The sequence below is a fragment of the Notothenia rossii genome (genome assembly GCF_949606895.1).
Source record: "Notothenia rossii genome assembly, chromosome: 5".
NCBI classification, from domain to species: Eukaryota; Metazoa; Chordata; class Actinopteri; order Perciformes; family Nototheniidae; genus Notothenia; species Notothenia rossii.
This window is the reverse complement of record NC_136903.1, coordinates 26,071,085-26,091,747: the sequence shown is the minus strand read 5'-3', so window position 1 is coordinate 26,091,747 and position 20,663 is coordinate 26,071,085. Positions and strand designations below refer to the sequence as shown.

The window sequence follows — 20,663 nt, the reverse complement described above, 5'->3', positions numbered from 1 at the left end:
ATTATCCTTTAATGACCTTTAGATATTTCCCAATAATAACACATATAATGTCCCAAAGAGTGATAATCACATAGGTATTTCACTGTTACTCTGGTAGTAATTGTAAGTCTGTGAACATTTATGGAATTCAATGAGGTATTATGTAATACTAAGACTGTTGAATAGAGAGCTCATTACTGATGGGCAGCCTTTTTAGTTGTTGTTTTATGTAAATATATTCTTAGAAAGGATACACAGTGTGGGTATTTCTTCCTGCCTTGTGTGTTGCATGCTTTGTGGTAGTAGCATTTGAGTTTATGTCGAGTTGTGTTAGTGCAGAGCTGTGTTGCCAGGGCTGTGTCACACATGGAGTCACCACGAGAGGGAGGGACTTAGGCTGCAGGACAATGCTGGTGTTTGTGCAACGGCCCCTGAGTGGCGGCTGGCTCTCTCAGATCGCTCTCGCTTCACTACCATTGCTGCAAGCATTGTTGAAGTGAAAGGAAAGTGGACAGCTTGATCCTGTCTGTGGGATGCACCGGCAGAGGTAAGACCCCCATTTCCCCAATGCTTTATCCCTATTATGGAAGAATATGATTAGATTTTATGAAAGCTGTTTTGTGAGGATTTGTGCTGTATGTGAACTGTGCGAGCCAGTGCAGTTTTTCGGGGGGAAATTGAGGTCTGGGAGCTCTAGGTTTGGCTTGGGGTGAGGCACCCTTGTCTGTGCTTTGGCAGGGTCACTACTGTGGGTGAATGGAGCTGAGCTGAAAGAAAGTTTCACAGAAAGAGGCTCAGTGAAAGGCATGTGTAGAATGTGACTAGGATCCCGCAATGGAAAAGACAGAGTAAAAAGGAAATATATATATTTGGAGATGAATTATACAATTCAGGATGAGACGATGACCAAGGGGAATTGATTGCTTCCTTTACTCTCAGAGGAGAGGAGAGTGGGGGATAGAGTTAAGGTTAACAGTGGTAAAAATAGAGTTAGAACGGTGGTGGAGAGATTAAGAGAGAGATTAATTAGGGAGCTGAGGGAAGGGGGAAGTCAGGAGAGGAAAAAGGCAGAAAAAGAAAGGAAGAAACAGGTAAACATAGTAAAGAAAAGCAAGAGCTGTGAACCCAAGATAAGGCTTCAAAAGCATTTTTTATTATCTGAGCTACACACTTCTTAAGACTGCAAACTATTGTACTTCGAGAACAACTACAGCAAAGAAACTAGTCAAACAAATCTTCCCACTTCAAATCCAGTCTTTTGTTAAATACTGGATTCCAAATGTGGTAAAAGAATACCAGCAAGCCTCTCATTTTCAGGTCTCCTTTGCTAGATCAAATCCCTTTTAGCTGGCAGATTAGAGAGACTCAAGATGTCCTGTGATGTGCAGTGTGTTAGTCCTGGGATATTCCACTTTTCACATGTATGAAGCTGGATTTGCCTGCTCTTATGGTTAATGTTAGGTGTGTCAACCCTCCACCACAAAGATACACTTATATGGCCTTGAATGCCTTCACAAAGCATGATTTAGAATAGAGGAACATTGGTCTTATTTGTACTCTTTGAAATCATTCAAACCACATCAAACTGTGTGTGTTTTTGTGTTTCCAGGCAGTGGGAGAGACATTTGGTTTTGGTGTAATATACAACATAGCAAAAAAGCTGGCCAGGAGATCAAACATCAGTGATTTTGCCATAAAAAAGCTAAAATCATCCACTCCTGCCGTACCAAGGAGGAGAAGAAGAAGGCGGCCAATTGCTGCCGCATTAACAGAAGCAGTGATCAGCTTTTGTGGCGTGGGTGGGCAGGTGAGCTTTGAGCTGTGGTGACAACTTTGGTTCTCTGCGCTAAAGTGTGGGAGGGAAGAGGAAGAGGAAAGGGAAGACGAATAGGAGGGGTACGTGGAGGAGGAGGAGGAGGAGGAGGAGGAGGAGAGGAGGAGTAGTGGGCCTGGAGCCCAAACACAAGCAGGATGGCGGAGAAGCAAGTTAGGTAAGTAGTTTAACGTGTTTGTTTAGACTAATGAAAACAGATCAAATTGTATTCACTAAGTGGAAGCAGCTGCTGGATTTAGCGTTTACACTATGTGTGTGTTTGTGTGTGTGTGTGTGTGTGTGTGTGTGTGTGTGTGTGTGTGTGTGTGTGTGTGTGTGTGTGTGTGTGTGTGTGTGTGTGTGTGTGTGTGTGTGTGTGTGTGTGTGTGTGTGTGTGTGTGTGTGTGTGTGACTGCATTTACGTGGGTGCGTGCATGCATGTGTGCATGTGTCTGTGTTGATCCTTTAGCAGCCTCCCTGCTAAGCTGATTAATGGGGGCGTGGCAGGCCTGGTTGGTGTGACATGTGTGTTTCCTATTGACCTGGCCAAGACCCGCCTGCAGAACCAGCAGGGCGTCCAAGTCTACGAAGGAATGTGAGTAGGGCTCCCCTCACCCGAGTTAACCCTAATACTGTAAATGATCTGCCACACACTTGCAAATATAGAGCTTTAAATGCTTTTTTATGTTTTAGCATCCCTGAACAATACAAAACAAGCTTCTAAATTAAACTTTGAGTCAGGGAATTGCAAAAGAGACCTAGACATCTTTCCTATCTAACTTTCTAAACTGTAAAAAAAAATATGCTGAGGCGGAAGAAATACTCAGTTTAAAAAATACTCTGTAACAAGAAAAAAGTGCTGCATACAAAATCTTACTTGAGTAAAAGTACAAAGGTATTGGTATCAAAATGTAGTTAAAGTACCAAAACTTAAAGTGCTTACTGTGCCTAATGTCCTGTTTTAAATTGAAATATATTAAATGAGTGGATTACAATTATTCATGCATTAATGTGTTCATCAAAGTTGGTAAAGGTGGAGCTAATGACTTTGTATACTGCTGCTCCATACCTCAACCTATACTTTTATGTCATAGTTTTTGTATTAGTTTATGTATACTATGTATTAGTTTATAATGTGAATATGTAAAGTAACTAGTAACTCATTTTGTTGAATAGCTGTAGTAGAGTAAAAATTAAAATATTGCCTCCAAAAATGCAGTGGAGTTGAAGTATGAAGTAGCATAAAATGGAAATACTTCAGGAAAGTACAAGTACCCCAAAATCTTATTGAAGTACAGTACTTGAGTCAATGTACTTCAATACTTTACACCATTGAAGCTGAACCACATACATTCCCAATGAATCTCAGAGGGTGGAGCAGAACAAATAAACACTGACATCCCATCTTTGAACGCTCTGTTTTTGTGATTTTGTGCAAAATCACTCACGCGCTCATATCAGAGGAATGACTGTGTATTTTCGGTTGCTATAGTAACTTAAAAAAAAACAGATCTATTTTGAGGAAGTTTTAATCCGACACAAATTCAATATTTACAGAATAAAAGACTTCTGTGTCCTTAAAAGACCCTTCATTTATAACTGCGCACATCAGTTGGGCATCGTTCTGATTGGGTGTGGCCATCCTGTGTTAACCAGCACTTTTTAAACTGTGGTTTTCAGCTGTGAGTCAGAGAGGGAAATTAGATTCCACAGAGCTGCTCCTACAGTTGTGTACGAGCAGTTCAGGGGTTTTGCTTGGGGAACTTGGACGCATTAATAATCAGTATTTTTTGCATCTTGGTTAAAGTGTAGGTCATTATTCCAGGTTTTTTGTGTGGATATTTTCCATATGAAACTTGACAGCAGCCTTGTATGTATCTATAATGTATCTTTTATTTGCAGCTACTTTAAATCAACACACAATATGGTATTATAAGTTAAATTACCAAATAGTGAAGTAAAGTCACCTTTACCAAGTCCAACATTGAAGTGATGAACACATACATGCAGCAATAAGTGTAATACAATAATTGAAGTTAAATAAAGAACATTTAAAATTGGCAATCTTTTTTTCTAATTACACTGAACAAAAATATAAATGCAACACTTTTGTTTTTGCTCCCATTTTTCATGAGATGAACTCAAAAATTTAAAACATTTTCTATATACACAAAATAACCATTTCTCTCAAATATTGTTCACAAATCTGAAAAAAATCTGTGATAGTGAGCACTTCTCCTTTGCCGAGATAATCCATCACACCTCACAGGTGTGGCATATCAAGATGCTGATTAGACAGCATGATTATTGCACAGGTGTGCCTTAGGCTGGTCCGAAAACCAGTCAGTATCTGGTGTGAGGGTTAGGATTAGGGTTAGGGTTAGGGTAATGTTGTGAATCGAGAGGCCCATGGTGGTGGTGGGGTTATGGTATGGGCAGGCGTATGTTATGGACGACGAACACAGGCCACTCGATTCACAACATTACCCTAACCCTAATCCTAACCCTCACACCAGATACTGACTGGTTTTCGGACCCCCCCAGACCCCCCCAATAAAGCAAAAATGCACGTTTCAGAGTGGCCTTTTATTGTGGCCAGCCTAAGGCACACCTGTGCAATAATCATGCTGTCTAATCAGCATCTTGATATGCCACACCTGTGAGGTGTGATGGATTATCTCGGCAAAGGAGAAGTGCTCACTATCACAGATTTTTTCAGATTTGTGAACAATATTTGAGAGAAATGGTTATTTTGTGTATATAGAAAATGTTTTAGATCTTTGAGTTCATCTCATGAAAAATGGGAGCAAAAACAAAAGTGTTGCGTTTATATTTTTGTTCAGTGTAGATAACTTTTATAATGGCCATATATCTCCATCCATAATACTACATTAAAGTGTATTAGTGGATTGTATTTTTGTAATAATATTATCAACCTGCAAAAGTAACTAGTATCTAATGCTTTCAAATAAATGTAGTGAGTAAAAAGTACAATATTTGCTGCCAAGTAGAGTAGAAGTATAAAGAAGCATAAAATTAAAATATTATAAGTAAAGTACATGTACCTCACAAATGTACTTAGGTCCAATACTCACAAATGCACTTAGTTACTTTCAACCAGGGATTATAAAATATAGGATTCTGTTTTGTTTATTGTTTATTCACTGAGAAACAGACAAAATGTCAATCGCCTTGTTTTTGTCTTTTAAGGCTGGACTGCTTGTCAAAGACGGTGCGCTCGGAGGGCTATTTTGGATGCTACAGAGGTATTTTTTTTTGCATTTCTAATCCCTGAGACAAACAACCCTACAACTGTGCTTTAAATGACTACGAGTTTAAACTGGCGTCCTACGCTGTTGTTGGTCCTGTGAGCCACTCAATCTTGTCAAAATAAAAGCATCTGTTCAGCGGTTAGACCTGAGCCGTAAGCTGTTGTGTAGTGTTGGTTCTATTTGTGTACCTGAGTGGAATCTGTTGTGTGTCACCGACAGCTGCGTGTTTGTCTCATCCAGGTGCTGCGGTGAACCTCACCTTGGTCACACCAGAGAAAGCCATCAAGCTGGCTGCCAATGACGTCTTCAGGCAGAAGCTTTCTAGAGATGGGTACATTGATTACTGCCCATCAATGATACAACATATAATGAAGCTACATGAAAAAGCATTCCAACCAACTTTGCACTAGATACTGTTTTCTTTAAATAAATATAAAATGATCATGGTCTTACATAGGGTTATGGTGATATTGGCGAACATTTTATCTGTTGATATAGCATTTATTAAAGTATGTTATCTTGGTCAAGATAATCTTGTAGTGTTCAATTAAAATTGTGACAGCCCATTTCTTACACATTTTTTATGTAGGTAAAATGTGTTTGTTAATCTTGTTTTAAGCATTTAAGTCTAAGGCCATAGACTTATAAATTACATTTTAACAAAAAAAAAGGAAAAAAGGTGTTGATAAGCAGGATTTTTTTTACCGGTGCTTTGGTACATAAAACATGGCAAGGGAACAACCGATCCAAACCAATCTGAAGCTTGTGTGCTTGCTTTTATAAATCAATGTATGGACTCGGAGTGTGTTTTTACAGAAGCATACTCCTACAGCATATCTATAATGTCACTATTTGATGTTTTCCAGGCATCTGCCCCTGTGGGGGGAGGTACTGGCAGGCTGTGGGGCTGGGACCTGTCAGGTGGTCGTCACCACTCCCATGGAGATGCTTAAGATCCAGCTGCAGGATGCAGGAAGGCTTGGTGAGTCACTGGAGTTAATGTTTTTTTCTTCACCATGTGTTTTGTCTTGGTACAAATACCAAAAAGCAGTGTGTCACTGTCAACGTTGATGTAAGCGCAAAAGGCAGCACATCATCTGGAAAGTAAATCTAAACAATGACATTTACCTGCATGTGCTTTCTAACCAGTTTTTTTCTTCTGTTTTTGACAATCAGCTGCCCAGAGACCTGTCCCAACTCCAGCTCAGGCTGCTGCCCCTTGTCCAGCACCAACATTGGTCGCCCCCCCGCCAGCGCGGCAGAGCCCTCCACCTCGGGCCTCGGCCATGGGCATCACTGCGGAGCTGCTAAAGACTAAAGGACTGGCAGGACTCTACAGGGGGGCAGGAGCCACCTTAATGAGGTATACAGATATGTAAACATACACTACCAGACTGTATACCGAATATGTGTTTACTTTTTGTTCTTTAAATGTACATGCATGTATGCATTTCTGTTCATATGCCTAAAATCAGGTCGGTGTTAAACCCAAGTTTAAGAAATGTTTATGTTTTGTTCGTCACGATAAATAATGTGATCAAACAACTCACTCGTACAATTTTAAGCTTTTACGTGTCTCACAAAAGGCAGTTGCTAACAAGATGCTAAAGGTGACGGCTAAACATAATTAAATCACTAAATTAATCACTAAACATCAACAAGTCCACCTTTAGCTTAGTGGTGATAAAGTTGAAGTCATGCGACCGCGGTGTTCGATTGACTTCTAGCAATAGCAGTTATGTTTCAAACGTGACGTCATATTCATTCGTCGAGATTATCTTGCTGAACAAAACATTTATGATACTTTCACGTTAAACTAGAAGTTTGTAGCTAACTAGAGGTTTGTAGCTAACTAGAGCTATCTTAGTCTGTAGCTAACTAGAGCTATCTATAAGCAAACTGTCAGTAACTTTTGACATGTTGTTATATCAATTTTTGAACTATTCCAGACATTTTTTAAACCTTGGAAAATATTCCGTCCCCAATGACCATGCGCAGATTCTTGTGTGCTACGGCTTGGATTGTACTTTGTTTCAACCCAATCATCACTGCTTTAGTGTAGGGAGTCGATTGTTCATTGCATAACTTACACTGCGTTTGTCGTATTTCCTGGCCCCTCCGCCAATTAACTCTAATTAATCAATGGATGCCTACAGCTATGTCTGGTTTCTGTACTGCGGTTGAATGGAGCCATTTCTCTTTCAGCTTTTCTACTCTACCTCTATGTTTTTAGTTCATCCCATGTTTATCTCTTTTAGAGATGTCCCTTTCTCAATGATCTACTTCCCGCTGTTTGCCAACCTAAACGCGCTGGGCTGTGAAAAACTGGGTGATGTGCAAGCCCGGGCGCCATTCTGGCAGTCGTTTATGGCAGGCTGCGGCGCAGGCTCTGTGGCAGCTGTGGCTGTTACACCACTGGATGGTGAGTGGTAGAATGAAACCACCTCTGCTATTCACAAAGATGTGTATCAACAGTCGTAATTGCAATGCTTCATTGAAATATGGTAAAGTACCGAGATGGGCCAAGTCATTGTTCCCAAATAGTCCCAAGTATTTTGCATTCAAGTACCAAGTCAGGTAACAAGCCCTACATTTCTATTTCAGAGTCCTAGAAAAGTAAATATCCGCTCTTCACCAAATCTAAAGTCATTTTTGCAACAATCGGTTTTGTATACTGTAATTCATTTCGTTTTTTTGTTTACCACTGTATAGCACCTTGTACTCAAACTTAATTTGACCTCTTAACTGTGGTTATCATTACATTACATGTGTGCATTATTTACAATTCTCCTGTGATTGTAATTGTTTGGCCCCATCCTGCTATACCTGACGTCTTTGATTTGACTGTACTTCTGTGTTTTTATTGTTTACAGTCATCAAGACTCGTCTGCAGACCTTGCAAAAAGGGGCGGGCGAGGACACGTACAAAGGAATTGTTGACTGCACGCAGTAAGATTTGAGTCTTTAACTAAACATATTTTGCCTTAATATTCATGAGTGTAGGAACCTTGTAGCATTTTTCTTTCATTCATCCGGTCCTGTTGTCTGTGTACTTTTCCAGGCGCATCATGATGCGGGAGGGCCCATCAGCATTCCTGAAGGGTGCAACATGTCGCGCTTTGGTCATCGCTCCCCTGTTTGGCATTGCGCAGGGCGTCTACTTTCTCGGGGTAGGGGAGACGCTGCTAGATTTGCTGGGATAGCATTGCTTGGCATTGGAGGTGGAGGTTTTTGCTGTCTCTGCGACAAATTAATGACACAACTGAGTGAAAGGTGAATACAGAAAGAGAGAAAATACGGCCACCATCTACTAATCAAAGGACGAGGAATGGTCTACAATATGAAGAGGCTATTTTTACTAATATGTGGACCCAAGGGTTCACTCTAATCCTGTTTCTCTAGGATCTTACATGCTGTCAAAGGGGTTCCGTAGGTTAAACAGGGACCTGTGTATGTGTGTGACTAATCGGAGGGTATGTGTCCCAAAGTGTCGGGGTTTATCCCTGTGTTCTTGCCGCAATATGTCTGGAGCTGTTTCTTTCACCCGAGAGAGACTATTCTGTGGGGATAAGAGGCTGCTGCATGTTATTCGAGGCTGCTAACTTAATTTCCTACTAATCTGATCGTTTATAAAGGTCAGGACGGAGAATGCATTCTATGCAAGTGACAATTCTCATTTCAATCTTTATCAAAAGTCATGGCTGTTTGTTGTCAGTGGCTAATTTGACGTTAAATGCCAATCATTTGGATTTCCATGTGTTTTCTCTGGAAAGGGAGCTTAATCTCCTTCAGCCTAGCTTGTTACGCGTCCCTCACACTCCATCCGTGAGGTCGGAGTTGTAATCTTGCATTCCCTCAGTGGATTGGGAGGTGCTGGCTGCCAGAAACACTAAGGTAACTTGTTAATCTGATGGTAATGCTTTAATCCTGTGCATTAGCGTACAATATGAACCTAACTCACAGCTCACTTCCTGCCTAAAGGTCACAGGTTAGACTGCCACTGTCTAGTATAGCCTTCTTCTTCTCTACACAGTGTGGAAGTAGGGTTGCAACGGTCTCATGGTTTACCTTTGTATGAAAAGTGACGGTTGCTTATCTACAGTGTCAAGGAAACAAATTGACAATAGGGTGAGTAAAATGTAAAGACAGGGGCAACCTGACTGTGCTCTCGCTCACCTACAATGCTAAATTGTTTATTATAATAACAATAGGACATATATTTTATAAGCAAACAGATGATGCTATCTTTTATTTGGTAGTTGCTTTAACATGCTATAGTGCAGCTTTTGAAAACATAGTAATATGCTATTTTTGTTAAAAGGTTCGTAATTCCGTTTATCGTTATAAATCTGTACTGCAACTGATGATTACAATAATAATAATATGATGGTGTTACACTTTTTTTTTTCTCTCTTTTTTTTCTATACCGTTGCAACCCTACTAGAAAGGATTTAGATAAAACATGCAAGAATCCTGGAGCTCATTTTGCTACACGTTAAAATACATTGCTTCAAATAACGTGTACACAAAAACTAAAATAAAATGCAATTAAAGCCTTATCACTGCTGTACGTTTCTAAAGCATCAGAACTGTAAGTCTTAAATGGATTCGGTGGGATTGGTGGTGCTGAAACATTGATTTGGTCCAATTTAGCGAGGATAATTCTTTCTGTTAGACCCACTGAGGGAGTATGGCACGTTGTGTTGCCAACTGCTTGCCATTCCGTAAATCCACTGGGTGGCACTAAAAGCTTTTTCCTTTTTTTTTTTGTATTACATTTTTAATGCAAGGCACAATTTGATTTCGCTAGTATACCTAGGCTACTACATTTTCCTCATTGTAGAGTGAACTTTGCCTGAGTAAAATGTTTGTTTACAAGCTGTAAATAAAGATATCTCATACATGCGGATTACTTTGTGTCAAATACGTTTATTTCTTTGTTTTTTTTTCTTATGTTAAATGCTTCACATCTTTGGTAAACAGCCTTTTCGCTGTCCGTATGCACACACAAGGGATATTTGGCAAACATACCAGTTAATCACACACATTATAGTCTGAAAATGTGTATGTTTGGGGACCTAATATGTAGCTTTGATCACATTGATCAAGTAGTAAAGAGTAACATTTCCCAAGAGTAGGAAAACATATTTGCAATGCAATTTAAAATAGTCCTTAAGACATTCCCTGTATGTGCATGTGCTGTATAATTACACAGTCCATTAGTAGAAAAATAACAAGATATATGAACACATCAGTAGCATCCCATGGAGTAAACCAGGTTTTTCTTTGACCTTAATGTGTGGTGGGTGATTGTGAGGACTCTCGCTCAGGATGATGAAAGTCTGTGTTCACCTCATACAGTATATTCCACCCGTGCATGTCCTCGCTGCCTTCCTCAAATCCACCGTTAATCCAAGAACTTGCGGTTTGGATTGGCGCCAAATAACTTCACTCTGATTTCAGGCATCATCTGTTAGGTGTTAAGTGAGGACACAAATAAGTAAATACGATAAACTAGAAGAGGAAACATGGATACATTTGTCAAAAAAACATTACAATCACCGAATATATACTATATCATATTGGTAATTTCCTAAAAGACAAACATTTTGCCGATTGAAACGTGTTCTCTCTATGGGAGTTGTGCTGAGGGAAGCACACAAAACAAATAACACTATCACCTTTTTTATAAACTACTTTTATAAAATGTCTGTATGAGGGTTGAGGGTTGAGTCATGTGATACATATTTGTTTTTAATTTGTGCAGACAAAAGGAAGTCTGTTAAAGGGGCCCTATTGTGCTTTTTGGGGCGTTTCTCTTTCCTGTAGTGTGTTGAATAGGTTTGTGTGTAAATGCTCTACAAAGGCTAAAATCCCAAAGCTCCCTCCAGTGGGAGTTTCTCTCCCTGAAACTCCAACCCTGCCTGAAACGCCTCCATTGGACTCCTTTGTTTACATCCGTGACATAGTGACATCACTATTCAACACTCCACTTGGCTTAATCTCCAACACATTGTACGTGATAAGGGTGGGATATCTCTAAGCAGTTGACCAATCACAACAGATAACCAATCAGAGCAGACTGGGCTCTGGTTTCAGACAGAAGGTGAAAAGAGGCAGTATGAGAAAAATAAAGACCTTTTTGAACATTAAAGCATGTCACAGTAGAGGCACAAAATAAAATATGAAACCTGAAAATGAACATAAAAAGGCCCCTTTAAATAATATTAACCTATACAATTACTTTTAACAGGATGCAGTGTGTAGACGTGTGTTCTCAGAGTTCTAATTGGACAATAGCATAGCTCAATAAAGTTTCAATAACTGATCGAAATTAATCTACTTGCCTTCAAAACAATCCAAGCAAAAAGAAGGATCAGTGTTTCCCCATGCTTAAAAAGACTGCTCAATAAAGTAACTCCAAAATAAAGTATAGGAATGTGCTGCCCTCCAGAGGCAAACAGCAGAAACTACATTTCAAATGTGTTAAAGGTCATGCTTTTCCGGTTATTACCCGTCCCCTTGTGTGTTATGAAGGTTTTTATGAATGTAAACGGTCTGCGAAGTCACAAACCCTCAAAGTACACCCTGTAGCGAGTCAAACTCTAACACACAATCCATTTGGACTCATCAAATGGACCAATCTGTGGAGCTCCTCACACACACACACTCTCTCTCAGCGGCGGAACTGTGGCGCGCTTACACTGTAGGTGATGGGCAAGTGATGTCCACCTGGCACAAAGGGCATAGGATAATGTGCTATCATGCTATGATAGACTTAGTAGGACATTTATAATCAGTCATCTACCTAACAGCTGTTTTACAATCCAACAACAGATGTCATCAGGACGTTTTTTCTACATTGAGGATGTTTTATTTATGGGAGCCAGATTTCACTGTGCAGCCTCAATCATTATTGTCTAAATAAAAAGTAAATTATCCACCTCCTTGCTCCTTTTTCCCTCAGGTGAGAAGTCCATTCGCGCTGTCTCGCAGACCCCACGCAGCAAGCAGGAAATGAATGTGTACTTCTCGCAGCAGCGACCCGCGCAACGTCCCGCTAACAAGGCACCCAGAACACACGCAGCATTCTCATCTGTTTGTCATTACTGGTGTAATTTTCTGGTTGCTAACGCCATTGTAACACATAATCACTGATGTTCTGCTGTAGTGGGCGAGCTGACCAATCAGAGCACAGTGGGCTCATAGGGAGGGGGGGGGGCAGGAGCTCCAACAAGCCGTTTAGGACAGAGAGTGAATACACATACTATACAGAGATGCTGTATGAGAAACCAATGTGATTCTGGAACATTGAACAATGTAAATCTATTCTAGTAGACCTCAACAATGGAATTATGATCAGAAATGGCCATGATATGGGACCTTTAAAGGTTTGTGTATAAAGATGTAATCAAATATGCTCTACCTGTTGTGCAATAAGTTCCAACCTGTTCTCCAAGGTGTTGGAAACCTTGATCTTCCCATTATCGTTATACACCTCAACCCCTCCGCAGCTGTTAGAACAAAGAGTAGACACAAATATTAACAGCAAGCATAGCTTAAAAAGCTTTTTCTTGGCACATTGAATCATAGTCATCATACAAAAAGTGTTCTGGAAAAGACATTCAATAGAGTTGATGGTAAAATCATCTCACATGTCTGACGAAAGAAAGCGCACTGTGTCGATTTTTACGACTATGTTGATCTTCACCGCCTCTCTGTAGATGGGGATGTTCTTATTAACTGCCTCCTGTCGAAACATTTAAACATAAAATTGTAAAACAACGCTAGCGACTATCATGAATGTGACAAAAGATGCAAAGGCAGTTGTAATAACCTTGGCTTTTTCAAACAACTTGGTACAATATTCAACACATGGCACACTATAGTCACCTGAACAATTTCTACGTCCTGCTGTCGGCAGCGGACGGTCACTTTAGGTTCCAGTAGCTGAAAGAATCCCTATAAAATTGAAAAGAAAAGGCTCAGAAAACAAACCGCTAAGTTGTTGACTCACCTGTGTCCTCCCAACAGGAGAGTAGTTTGGGATTTTACCTGAAGCAACATGCCCTGCAATAGGACGGAGTAATTCTCCGGGTCCTTGGCAATCTCTGCAAGTCTTTGACGAGCATCATTCTGTAAATCCTGAGACAAGAAGACAGGAACAAAAACGTTTCCTGATTCATTTAGATTTTGGAGTCACACTGCTCATCAACCCTCTTATTTTAAGATGGCATAAGGACCCATGTTGGTAAATAATAATATAATTATTTAAATAATATTATCTGGATATTCTCTGAAATAAGATTGCTTCATTTACGAGAATGAAAAAAACAAGAAAATTCTCTAAGAATTAAAACAACATTTGAAGAGATTTTGATTCACCTCATCACATCTTTATAGGACAAAACATAAGCACTCATGCACCTTATCATATGTGTTTTTGTATTCATCTATCAATATACTGAATGTAAATGTGAGAAAGTTATGTGTCAGTTGTGTAACATGAAATGTGTAAAATATTCATATTAATTTTACCGTGATCATGTCGTCCCGAGCCTTCAGCACCTTAAGCCTTGCTTGGTTCAACAGGTTGGACATCTGTCTGTGGGAGTGAAAGGAAAGGTCAACGAATGTATTATCTGCAGACATGAACATGAAATACTGCACGCCTTTAATCCAGATGTTCAGAGAGATACCCAGTCGTCACATTGCATTGATTAAAAAACACCCTTGCCGGCACAATTGGATTTTACACTGCAGATATGGTGATGTTCATGCTCTTATGGAGATTTAGTTACAAAATACGTAGCCACACTAAACTGTAATGAGATTCCATGAATTTATCAAACAACAAAATAACAGAGCAAAGAGAACAAATATATATTAATCTGGTGAGAACTGATTTGTTGACGCAGTCGTTATGTTAGTTCAGATATGTACAATTTCCAACAGTTAAAAATCAAAGATGTCGGACTTGAGGTCTATCTCTTTGACATTAAGTTTTTTCTTTTTCTAAAACCTTAACTGTAACTACATTTTTCAAGTAAAACATTTTGAAAAGGGCCAATGGGTAAATTCGATTTTCTCTGCTAAGGGTTTACTCAAACTCCTTGGTCAATTAAGTTATCTTCCAAACTGACTACAAATGACGAAAAACTCACATTTTCTTATGTTGTTCAATCTGCTTATCCTTTTTCTCATAGTATTCCATGATTTTTACCCTCTGAGTCTGCACCAGACGCCCTTTCTCGATGTTGAACTCTTCCTCCGCCTGTAAACAGATGGGTATGACAAGACCAGTGAGTGTGATCCCTGCAGCAAACATCACAGACAGACAGACAGACAGACAGACAGACAGACTTACCTTAGAATCAATTTCATCAACTTTCTCATTGGCCTCCTGCTCAATGAAGCCCATCATGTGCTTGATCTGCAAAAACAAAATAGTCTGTTAAAATGTTGAAGTCACAAAAAGCTTATGTCAACCTTATAAATGCAAGTACATACCAAACAAAAACCCAATACTTACTTAAACACATAATTTAAATAATGTTAGCACTAAAATATTAACCCTAATATACGAAACGGATCATTACCATTATTTGTTTTGCTTTTTTTTTACAACAGTTAACACTTTTAAATAACCCATATTTTAACTAAATAAATTGTCACGTAAAGGAGTTTAGTAACAACCTCATAAGTTAACGACAATTAGATTGTGCATAATGATTTACGCTAGTTTTAGCCCGTGAGCAAGTGTTAATGTTTGTCATGTTAAGCTACAGCTACTGTAGCTTAATTTATAACTTCGTCACTGGGATAAATCGTTTTTAACTTGACAGTTCAGAGTCAAAATGGTCTACTTTACCTGTTTCTGTACGTCAGCATCGGTGAGCGCCATGACTGGTCTTTAATATGTTATTATTTTTATTTAACGTTTGTCAAGAATGGGCAAAAAGTATTCCCTAACACTTGTACGATGCAGATAAAAACTGACAGTTGGTAGAAAACACTTTCCTTTTCTTGTTGCATTCTTCCGTCGAGCTAGGGTTAAAGACAAGAAACAACATCCGGTCATACGTTTCAAAATAATACACTTATTCAAGATAGGGGCGCCACTCCCCTCTCAATTTTTATAACAAAAATAGAGATTGACTCACGAAATACTATTGAGATATTTATTTTAACAATGCTAATATTAAAGATGTTATGCAAGGGATCGTCTGCACTCTTTCTGGCAGTTTTTTTTAATATATAATTGCAAGATCCCATACGTATTATATTGTATGGTATTTTAAATAGTTCAGGTTGGGCGTCGCAGCCACTATCTGAGGGTGGGACAAGTCCCCCCCACCTTTTCAAATGATTAGTTTAGACCCCCCCCCCCCCCCCACCACACACACACACACACACACACACACACACACACACACACACACACACAGACACACACACACACACACACACACACACACACACACACACACACACACACACACACACACACACACACACACACTTTTACCATGTGGAAAGTCCGTGCATCGGTCTATCCCATGGTCTATCCAATCGCCGCTCTTTGTAGAGCGCTGTGTCAGTGCTTCACTATCAAATCCATTCCACTTGCTTATTGAGAGAATGCCCAAATCAATGAAACTCCGTACCATGTTTTCACTGCTACTTTGTACCAAGGCAGATTCTCACATAGCATGTTCAAGGAGTGTTGCCATAGTTACGGTCGACAGCTCAGATCTGTTGTATGAAGCGATGCCGGTGTTGTGTCAAATTATGCACCGCGGAGGTAAGGCACACACACCAAATGTTCAGGACATTGTTAATACAGCGAAAAATCAAAGCTGACGATCTCTTTGTTTGATATGTTTTCTCCCCCAGACAACATGGACTTAAGAACTTTTTTTTCAAAGAAGAGGAAAGTAAGTCATCAGCTGGTAGCAGTTAATCAGTTATCAGTGATGACGGCGGTGGCAAAACCGTCTCACTTCTGGAGCGGAGTTTCGTCTTTATTTCATGATAGAGATACAAATACTGAATAGTTTAGATGAGAAAAGGTTACTAGTATGTATCATGTAAAGGGGAACATGAATAACCCGGACTCTCTGTGCTCATGTAAACACCATATCCCCAATATGATCATGGGATAATACCATAGATAATACTCATAAACGGCTTACTGATGTCCATGTAGACGCAGTCAGTGTGTTTTACTTGACTGGAGCCTCAGTTCGATAAGAGATTATTTTCTGAGTTCTTTAATGTAGGTACTCTCTCTCAAAATGGTATATGTGCATTATGTTTTAATTATACTTCTTATCATTCAGAAGCTTTTTGTGTGTGTTTATGTTTTACTGAGTGCTTATAGGCAATTTCTATCCCAGTATTCAGTCAACTATTTATGTTCTGTGCACATTACATAGACTAGCTAATATTATACCTATACTGCTTGGGACTTTGAGTCTTCAAAATGTCCAATGTCACAGACTGGGTCTTACTTTAGAGTCAGTTGTATTTACATTCAGTATGAATTGTTATGATTCAATGCTAAAGAGTATAGGCTCAATAAATAATTATCACTTAACCACCTCTCTTGACATCTAGGCGCTTGAGAGTGAGTCAGAGGCAGATCACAGTGACAGTGGAGAGAGGTCCATTGCTGAGGTGAGTGATAAGGGATATGACAGTTTAGAGTAAATTGTGATGTGTACTCTCATCCCAGAATTTTAAGGAAATCAGCGGGGATATTGAACAGGAAGGAAACATTTCAGTCAAGGGGCATCATATGACCAATATAGACAGAAGAGCAACATTTATTTGAACATTTAAGTCAATGATACCATTCCTAGGTGAGCTTAACATTATATGGAGTCAGATCAGTCTCAATATTAATAAATGCTCACAGAAGGATTCACAAATGTATTTTGCGATTTATATATAAATGACTCTCCACAACAATATCTTCAATGCACTCTCACACATATTTATTGTTGTATATAAATGTACAAAAAAGGGGCATTTAAACTGTTTTTCTTGTGAACCTCTGCATTTGTGTTTTGTTTTTTTTAGACTTCCCTGACGGAAATGACAAATGCATTTTTTTTTAACAGGAAACTATGGAAATTATAACTAATTGTAGTTTTCTTTTACATTACTTAAAACAAGAAATATTTATATGTCAGAAATATGCCTATATTTGTGAAACTTTTTTTATCTGTGGATTTTTTTACATTTATATACAACAATAAATATTTTTGTGTGCATTGAAAAATATTTTTGTGAAGAGAGTTTAGTTTATTTATTTTTTTCGAGCGTGTAAAACCAAAGACAATACAAATGAAACAAAAGGTGATACAGAGATGATACAGTACTATACAAATTAATGCAATAACAAAACGAAACATTTAATTAATAATTGAATAATCTGTAGTATCGTTGTCTGATATCAATAAACAACAAAGCTCATTTATATATAAATCTGAAATACATTTGTGAATCCTTGTGTGCATTTATTAATATTGAGACTGATCTGAATCCATAATCCTAGGCTATGCTCACTTTCAAACTGTAAATCCACAATGCACCCTCAAATCATTGTCATTTATTTACACACAATGGCAGAGAGTGTAGTCAAGTGCTTTGAAACACAGCCCGGCGTCAACATATGATACACGATGCAAATATTATGTTTTAGAAATGACGAAAATCTTACACAGGGGATCCTTAATATTATGTTTTTGGCAGTATAAAAAATGTGTGGCCTATTACATTTTTCCCTTGTGCTTGTAGGAAGAGAAGGCAAGATTAGACAGGGAGGAGAGTGAGAGCCAGTTTGAGAGGGACGAGAGTGAGAGGGACGAGAGTGAGAGCCAGTTTGAGAGCGACGAGAGTGGGAGCCAGGCTGAGGTATATAGCAAGCCAAATCATCCTGACCCAAGAGTCATTCCACCCCAGCAACTTCCAAATAAGACGCTAAGATTTCAGGAGAAGTGGTTCAGGGACTTTCCGTGGCTTCATTATTCTCCTAGTGAGAATGGCGTATTCTGCTATTATTGCATGGAAGCCTTCAAAAGACAGAGTAGCACACTTGCAAAAAATATGGATCAAGCCTTTGTGTCCACTGGTTTTCGAAACTGGAGAAGAGCAATTGAGAAATGTTCAACCCACCAACTGAGTCAAGCACACAAAGTTGCAATCACAACACATACATACCAACAAAGTGTTGAAACTCAGCTGTCCACAGCCAAGGAACAGCAGCAAAGAGAGGCGAGACCATGTCTGCTCAAAATAGTTCAGTCAATTCGCTTTCTTGCTCGTCAGGGTCTAGCTCTGCATGGCCATGACAGTGATGAAGGCAACCTCAGGCAGCTTCTGCAACTCAGATCAGGGGATGATGATGTGCTGAAGAGATGGCTGAGTAAGCCCTCAAACAATTACACAAGTGCTGTAATTCAAAATGAGGTTTTGAATATCATGGCCAACTCCAACGTTAGGAGAATTACAAATACAGTACAGGGGTTTCCCACACTTCAGTACTCCATTATTATTGATGGAACTCAGGATGTTTCGGGAGTTGAGCAAGAGGCCATATGTATCCGTTATGTGGATCATGACCTTATCCCTCATGAAGACTTTGTAGGTCTATATGAGGTGTCTTCAACGACAGGGAAGAATTTGGCTAAGGTGGCAACTGATGTTCTCCTGCGGTTGAACTTGCCCTTGTCCTGTCTTCGAGGGCAGACCTACGATGGAGCTGCAAACATCAGTTCAAGCAGTTCTCAGAGAGAAGCAACCTCTTGCTTTCTATGTCCATTGTGGTCCTCTATGTGTCAACCTTGTGACTCAGAGAGCCTATAGCTCATCCCCTGTTGTGTCTGATGCACTGAATTTGATCCACAAACTTGGCACTTTCTACAACCAGTCTGGAAAATATAAGACTATATTTAAAGACATTGCCCAGTCTGAAACAGGGAGTTTCATAACTCTAAAGCCCCTCTGCCCTACACGATGGCTTGTGAGGCTAGTGGCCATTCAGGAAGTTGTACAGTATGAAAAGGTATTCCCAGTCTGGAGGAAATGGCTGGATCTGGCTCCTCTGACACATGCACAACCGCAAGAGGACTCCTGGAACGCTTACAGAAGGGGCACACTTTGGTCTGCCTTCTTCTTGCCTATGAAGCCCTGAAAGAACTAGAGTGCCTCAACCGCTCACTTCAGAGCAAAACTGGAAGCGTCACAGGGATGCTGGCTGCGTTAAAAAAACACTTAGAGTGAAGAGGTCTGATGAAAGCTTCCATCAGATTTAGGCAAGGGCCTGTGACATGATCAGTGAAATGGGCATTGAGATCATCCAGATGCCTCACATCCGAAGACCTCCTAAGCGCTACACAGGAAATGCAGCAGCGTTTACACCAGCATCAACTGAAGAGCACTATAGAATCGAATTCTTCAAAGTGCTAGATGCTGTTGACGTACAGTTGACCAAGCACTTTGACCAGAGCAGCTTTGATACTCTTAACAAGTTGGAAAGGGTGCTAGTCTCTAGAAAAGTTGAAGAGGTTGTCAGTCTTTACCCAGAACTGAATCGCAATTCACTGGAGGTGCAGCTGGCAATGTTTAAGCTTCAATATCCATCCAGCACCATCACTGATGCAGTAAACACTCTCAAAGCTATGCTGCCAGAAGTCCGTGCTCTCTTTACCCAAGCAGAGTCTTTGGTTAGACTTCTTCTTGTAGTGCCATGCTCCTCAGCCGAAGCAGAACGAAGTTTTAGTGCCTTAAGAAGGCTTAAGACATGGCTCTGCTCCTCCATGAGTCAACGTCGTTTGTAATGGTTTGGTCCCGCCTTCAAGCGCGGTGAGGCACCGCCGGCACTTTCTACAGAGAGTGAGAGCATGTTAGGAGCAGGGATGCTAGTACTTTGTGTACCATGTGTCAACGACTAACAAAGTCAGGCTTTCAAAAGAGAAAAGAAAGGAGAGAAAAAGAAGAGAGAGGGACTAAAGGCGACAGTATGTCACCCAGTTTTTCAAAGAAAAGATGGGTGTGGTGGTCCATGAATGGTGGAAATGTGTCTGTTAGCTAAGCGTAGTCCATTGTAAATAATAATTGTTATGTTTTTTTTTACCAAGCTGACATCAAGTACTGTTAATATCTATACAGAAAATTCAGAGGTTTTTAATTTCACTGCTCTTTTAGCTGACATTTAACAAATGCAGGTACATTTTTAGCAGCTATTCATACTTAATCAGTTATCCCTCCCCCTGGTGCCAGGACCAACAGATCCATCTTTAGGCTCAGCAGCCCTGTCCCCCCATAATGCTGAACCTGAACCAGCTTTTCTCCCAACGGAAGGAGGTGAGCAGCATTGTGTTGAATGACATGCCACTTAACATATCGGAAGGGAGACTGGAATACAATATATATATATATATATATATATATATATATATATATATATATGGTTTACACCATAAAAGATGACTATTGAGATCTATTGTCAGGAAAGTTAGTTTTATATCAAATAGTGAATTATACTGCAGCAGAATGTTGCACGTCAGCACAGTGTTATATTTTCACAGCTC

The 20,663-nt window shown here is 39.7% G+C and overlaps 2 protein-coding genes across 2 annotated transcripts; one reads left to right on the top strand and one right to left on the bottom strand.

The window, feature by feature from the left end:
• Positions 1-262: 262 nt before the first annotated feature.
• Positions 263-9,973, top strand: slc25a18 (solute carrier family 25 member 18). The gene is made up of 10 exons (XM_079685191.1): positions 263-526; positions 1,589-1,970; positions 2,262-2,387; positions 5,003-5,058; positions 5,305-5,395; positions 5,931-6,046; positions 6,241-6,427; positions 7,323-7,486; positions 7,938-8,013; positions 8,126-9,973. The coding sequence occupies exons 2-10, from the start codon at positions 1,951-1,953 to the stop codon at positions 8,265-8,267; spliced, it is 978 nt and encodes a 325-aa protein (XP_079541317.1). The 5' UTR covers positions 263-526; positions 1,589-1,950; the 3' UTR covers positions 8,268-9,973.
• atp6v1e1a (ATPase H+ transporting V1 subunit E1a) lies at positions 9,974-15,124 on the bottom strand. The gene is made up of 9 exons (XM_079685192.1): positions 14,936-15,124; positions 14,432-14,497; positions 14,229-14,338; positions 13,603-13,669; positions 13,120-13,209; positions 12,958-13,026; positions 12,720-12,814; positions 12,491-12,578; positions 9,974-10,534 (listed from the first exon to the last, which is right to left on the bottom strand). Exons 1-9 carry the CDS (start codon positions 14,966-14,968, stop codon positions 10,472-10,474), a joined length of 681 nt encoding a protein of 226 aa, XP_079541318.1. The 5' UTR covers positions 14,969-15,124; the 3' UTR covers positions 9,974-10,471.
• Between the last annotated feature and the right edge of the window lie 5,539 nt (positions 15,125-20,663).

Excerpts from the sequence above, each read along its gene's own strand:
- atp6v1e1a (XM_079685192.1), bottom strand. The coding sequence starts at position 14,968 with ATGGCGCTCACCGATGCTGACGTACAGAAACAG. Across the intron at positions 14,339-14,431 it reads TTGATGAAATTGATTCTAAG|GCGGAGGAAGAGTTCAACAT; the intron begins GTAAGTCTGTCT and ends ATCTGTTTACAG. Across the intron at positions 13,210-13,602 it reads CTCGGGACGACATGATCACG|GATTTACAGAATGATGCTCG; the intron begins GTAAAATTAATA and ends TTCTTGTCTCAG.
- slc25a18 (XM_079685191.1), top strand. The coding sequence starts at position 1,951 with ATGGCGGAGAAGCAAGTTAG. Across the intron at positions 1,971-2,261 it reads ATGGCGGAGAAGCAAGTTAG|CAGCCTCCCTGCTAAGCTGA; the intron begins GTAAGTAGTTTA and ends TTGATCCTTTAG. Across the intron at positions 8,014-8,125 it reads GGAATTGTTGACTGCACGCA|GCGCATCATGATGCGGGAGG; the intron begins GTAAGATTTGAG and ends GTACTTTTCCAG.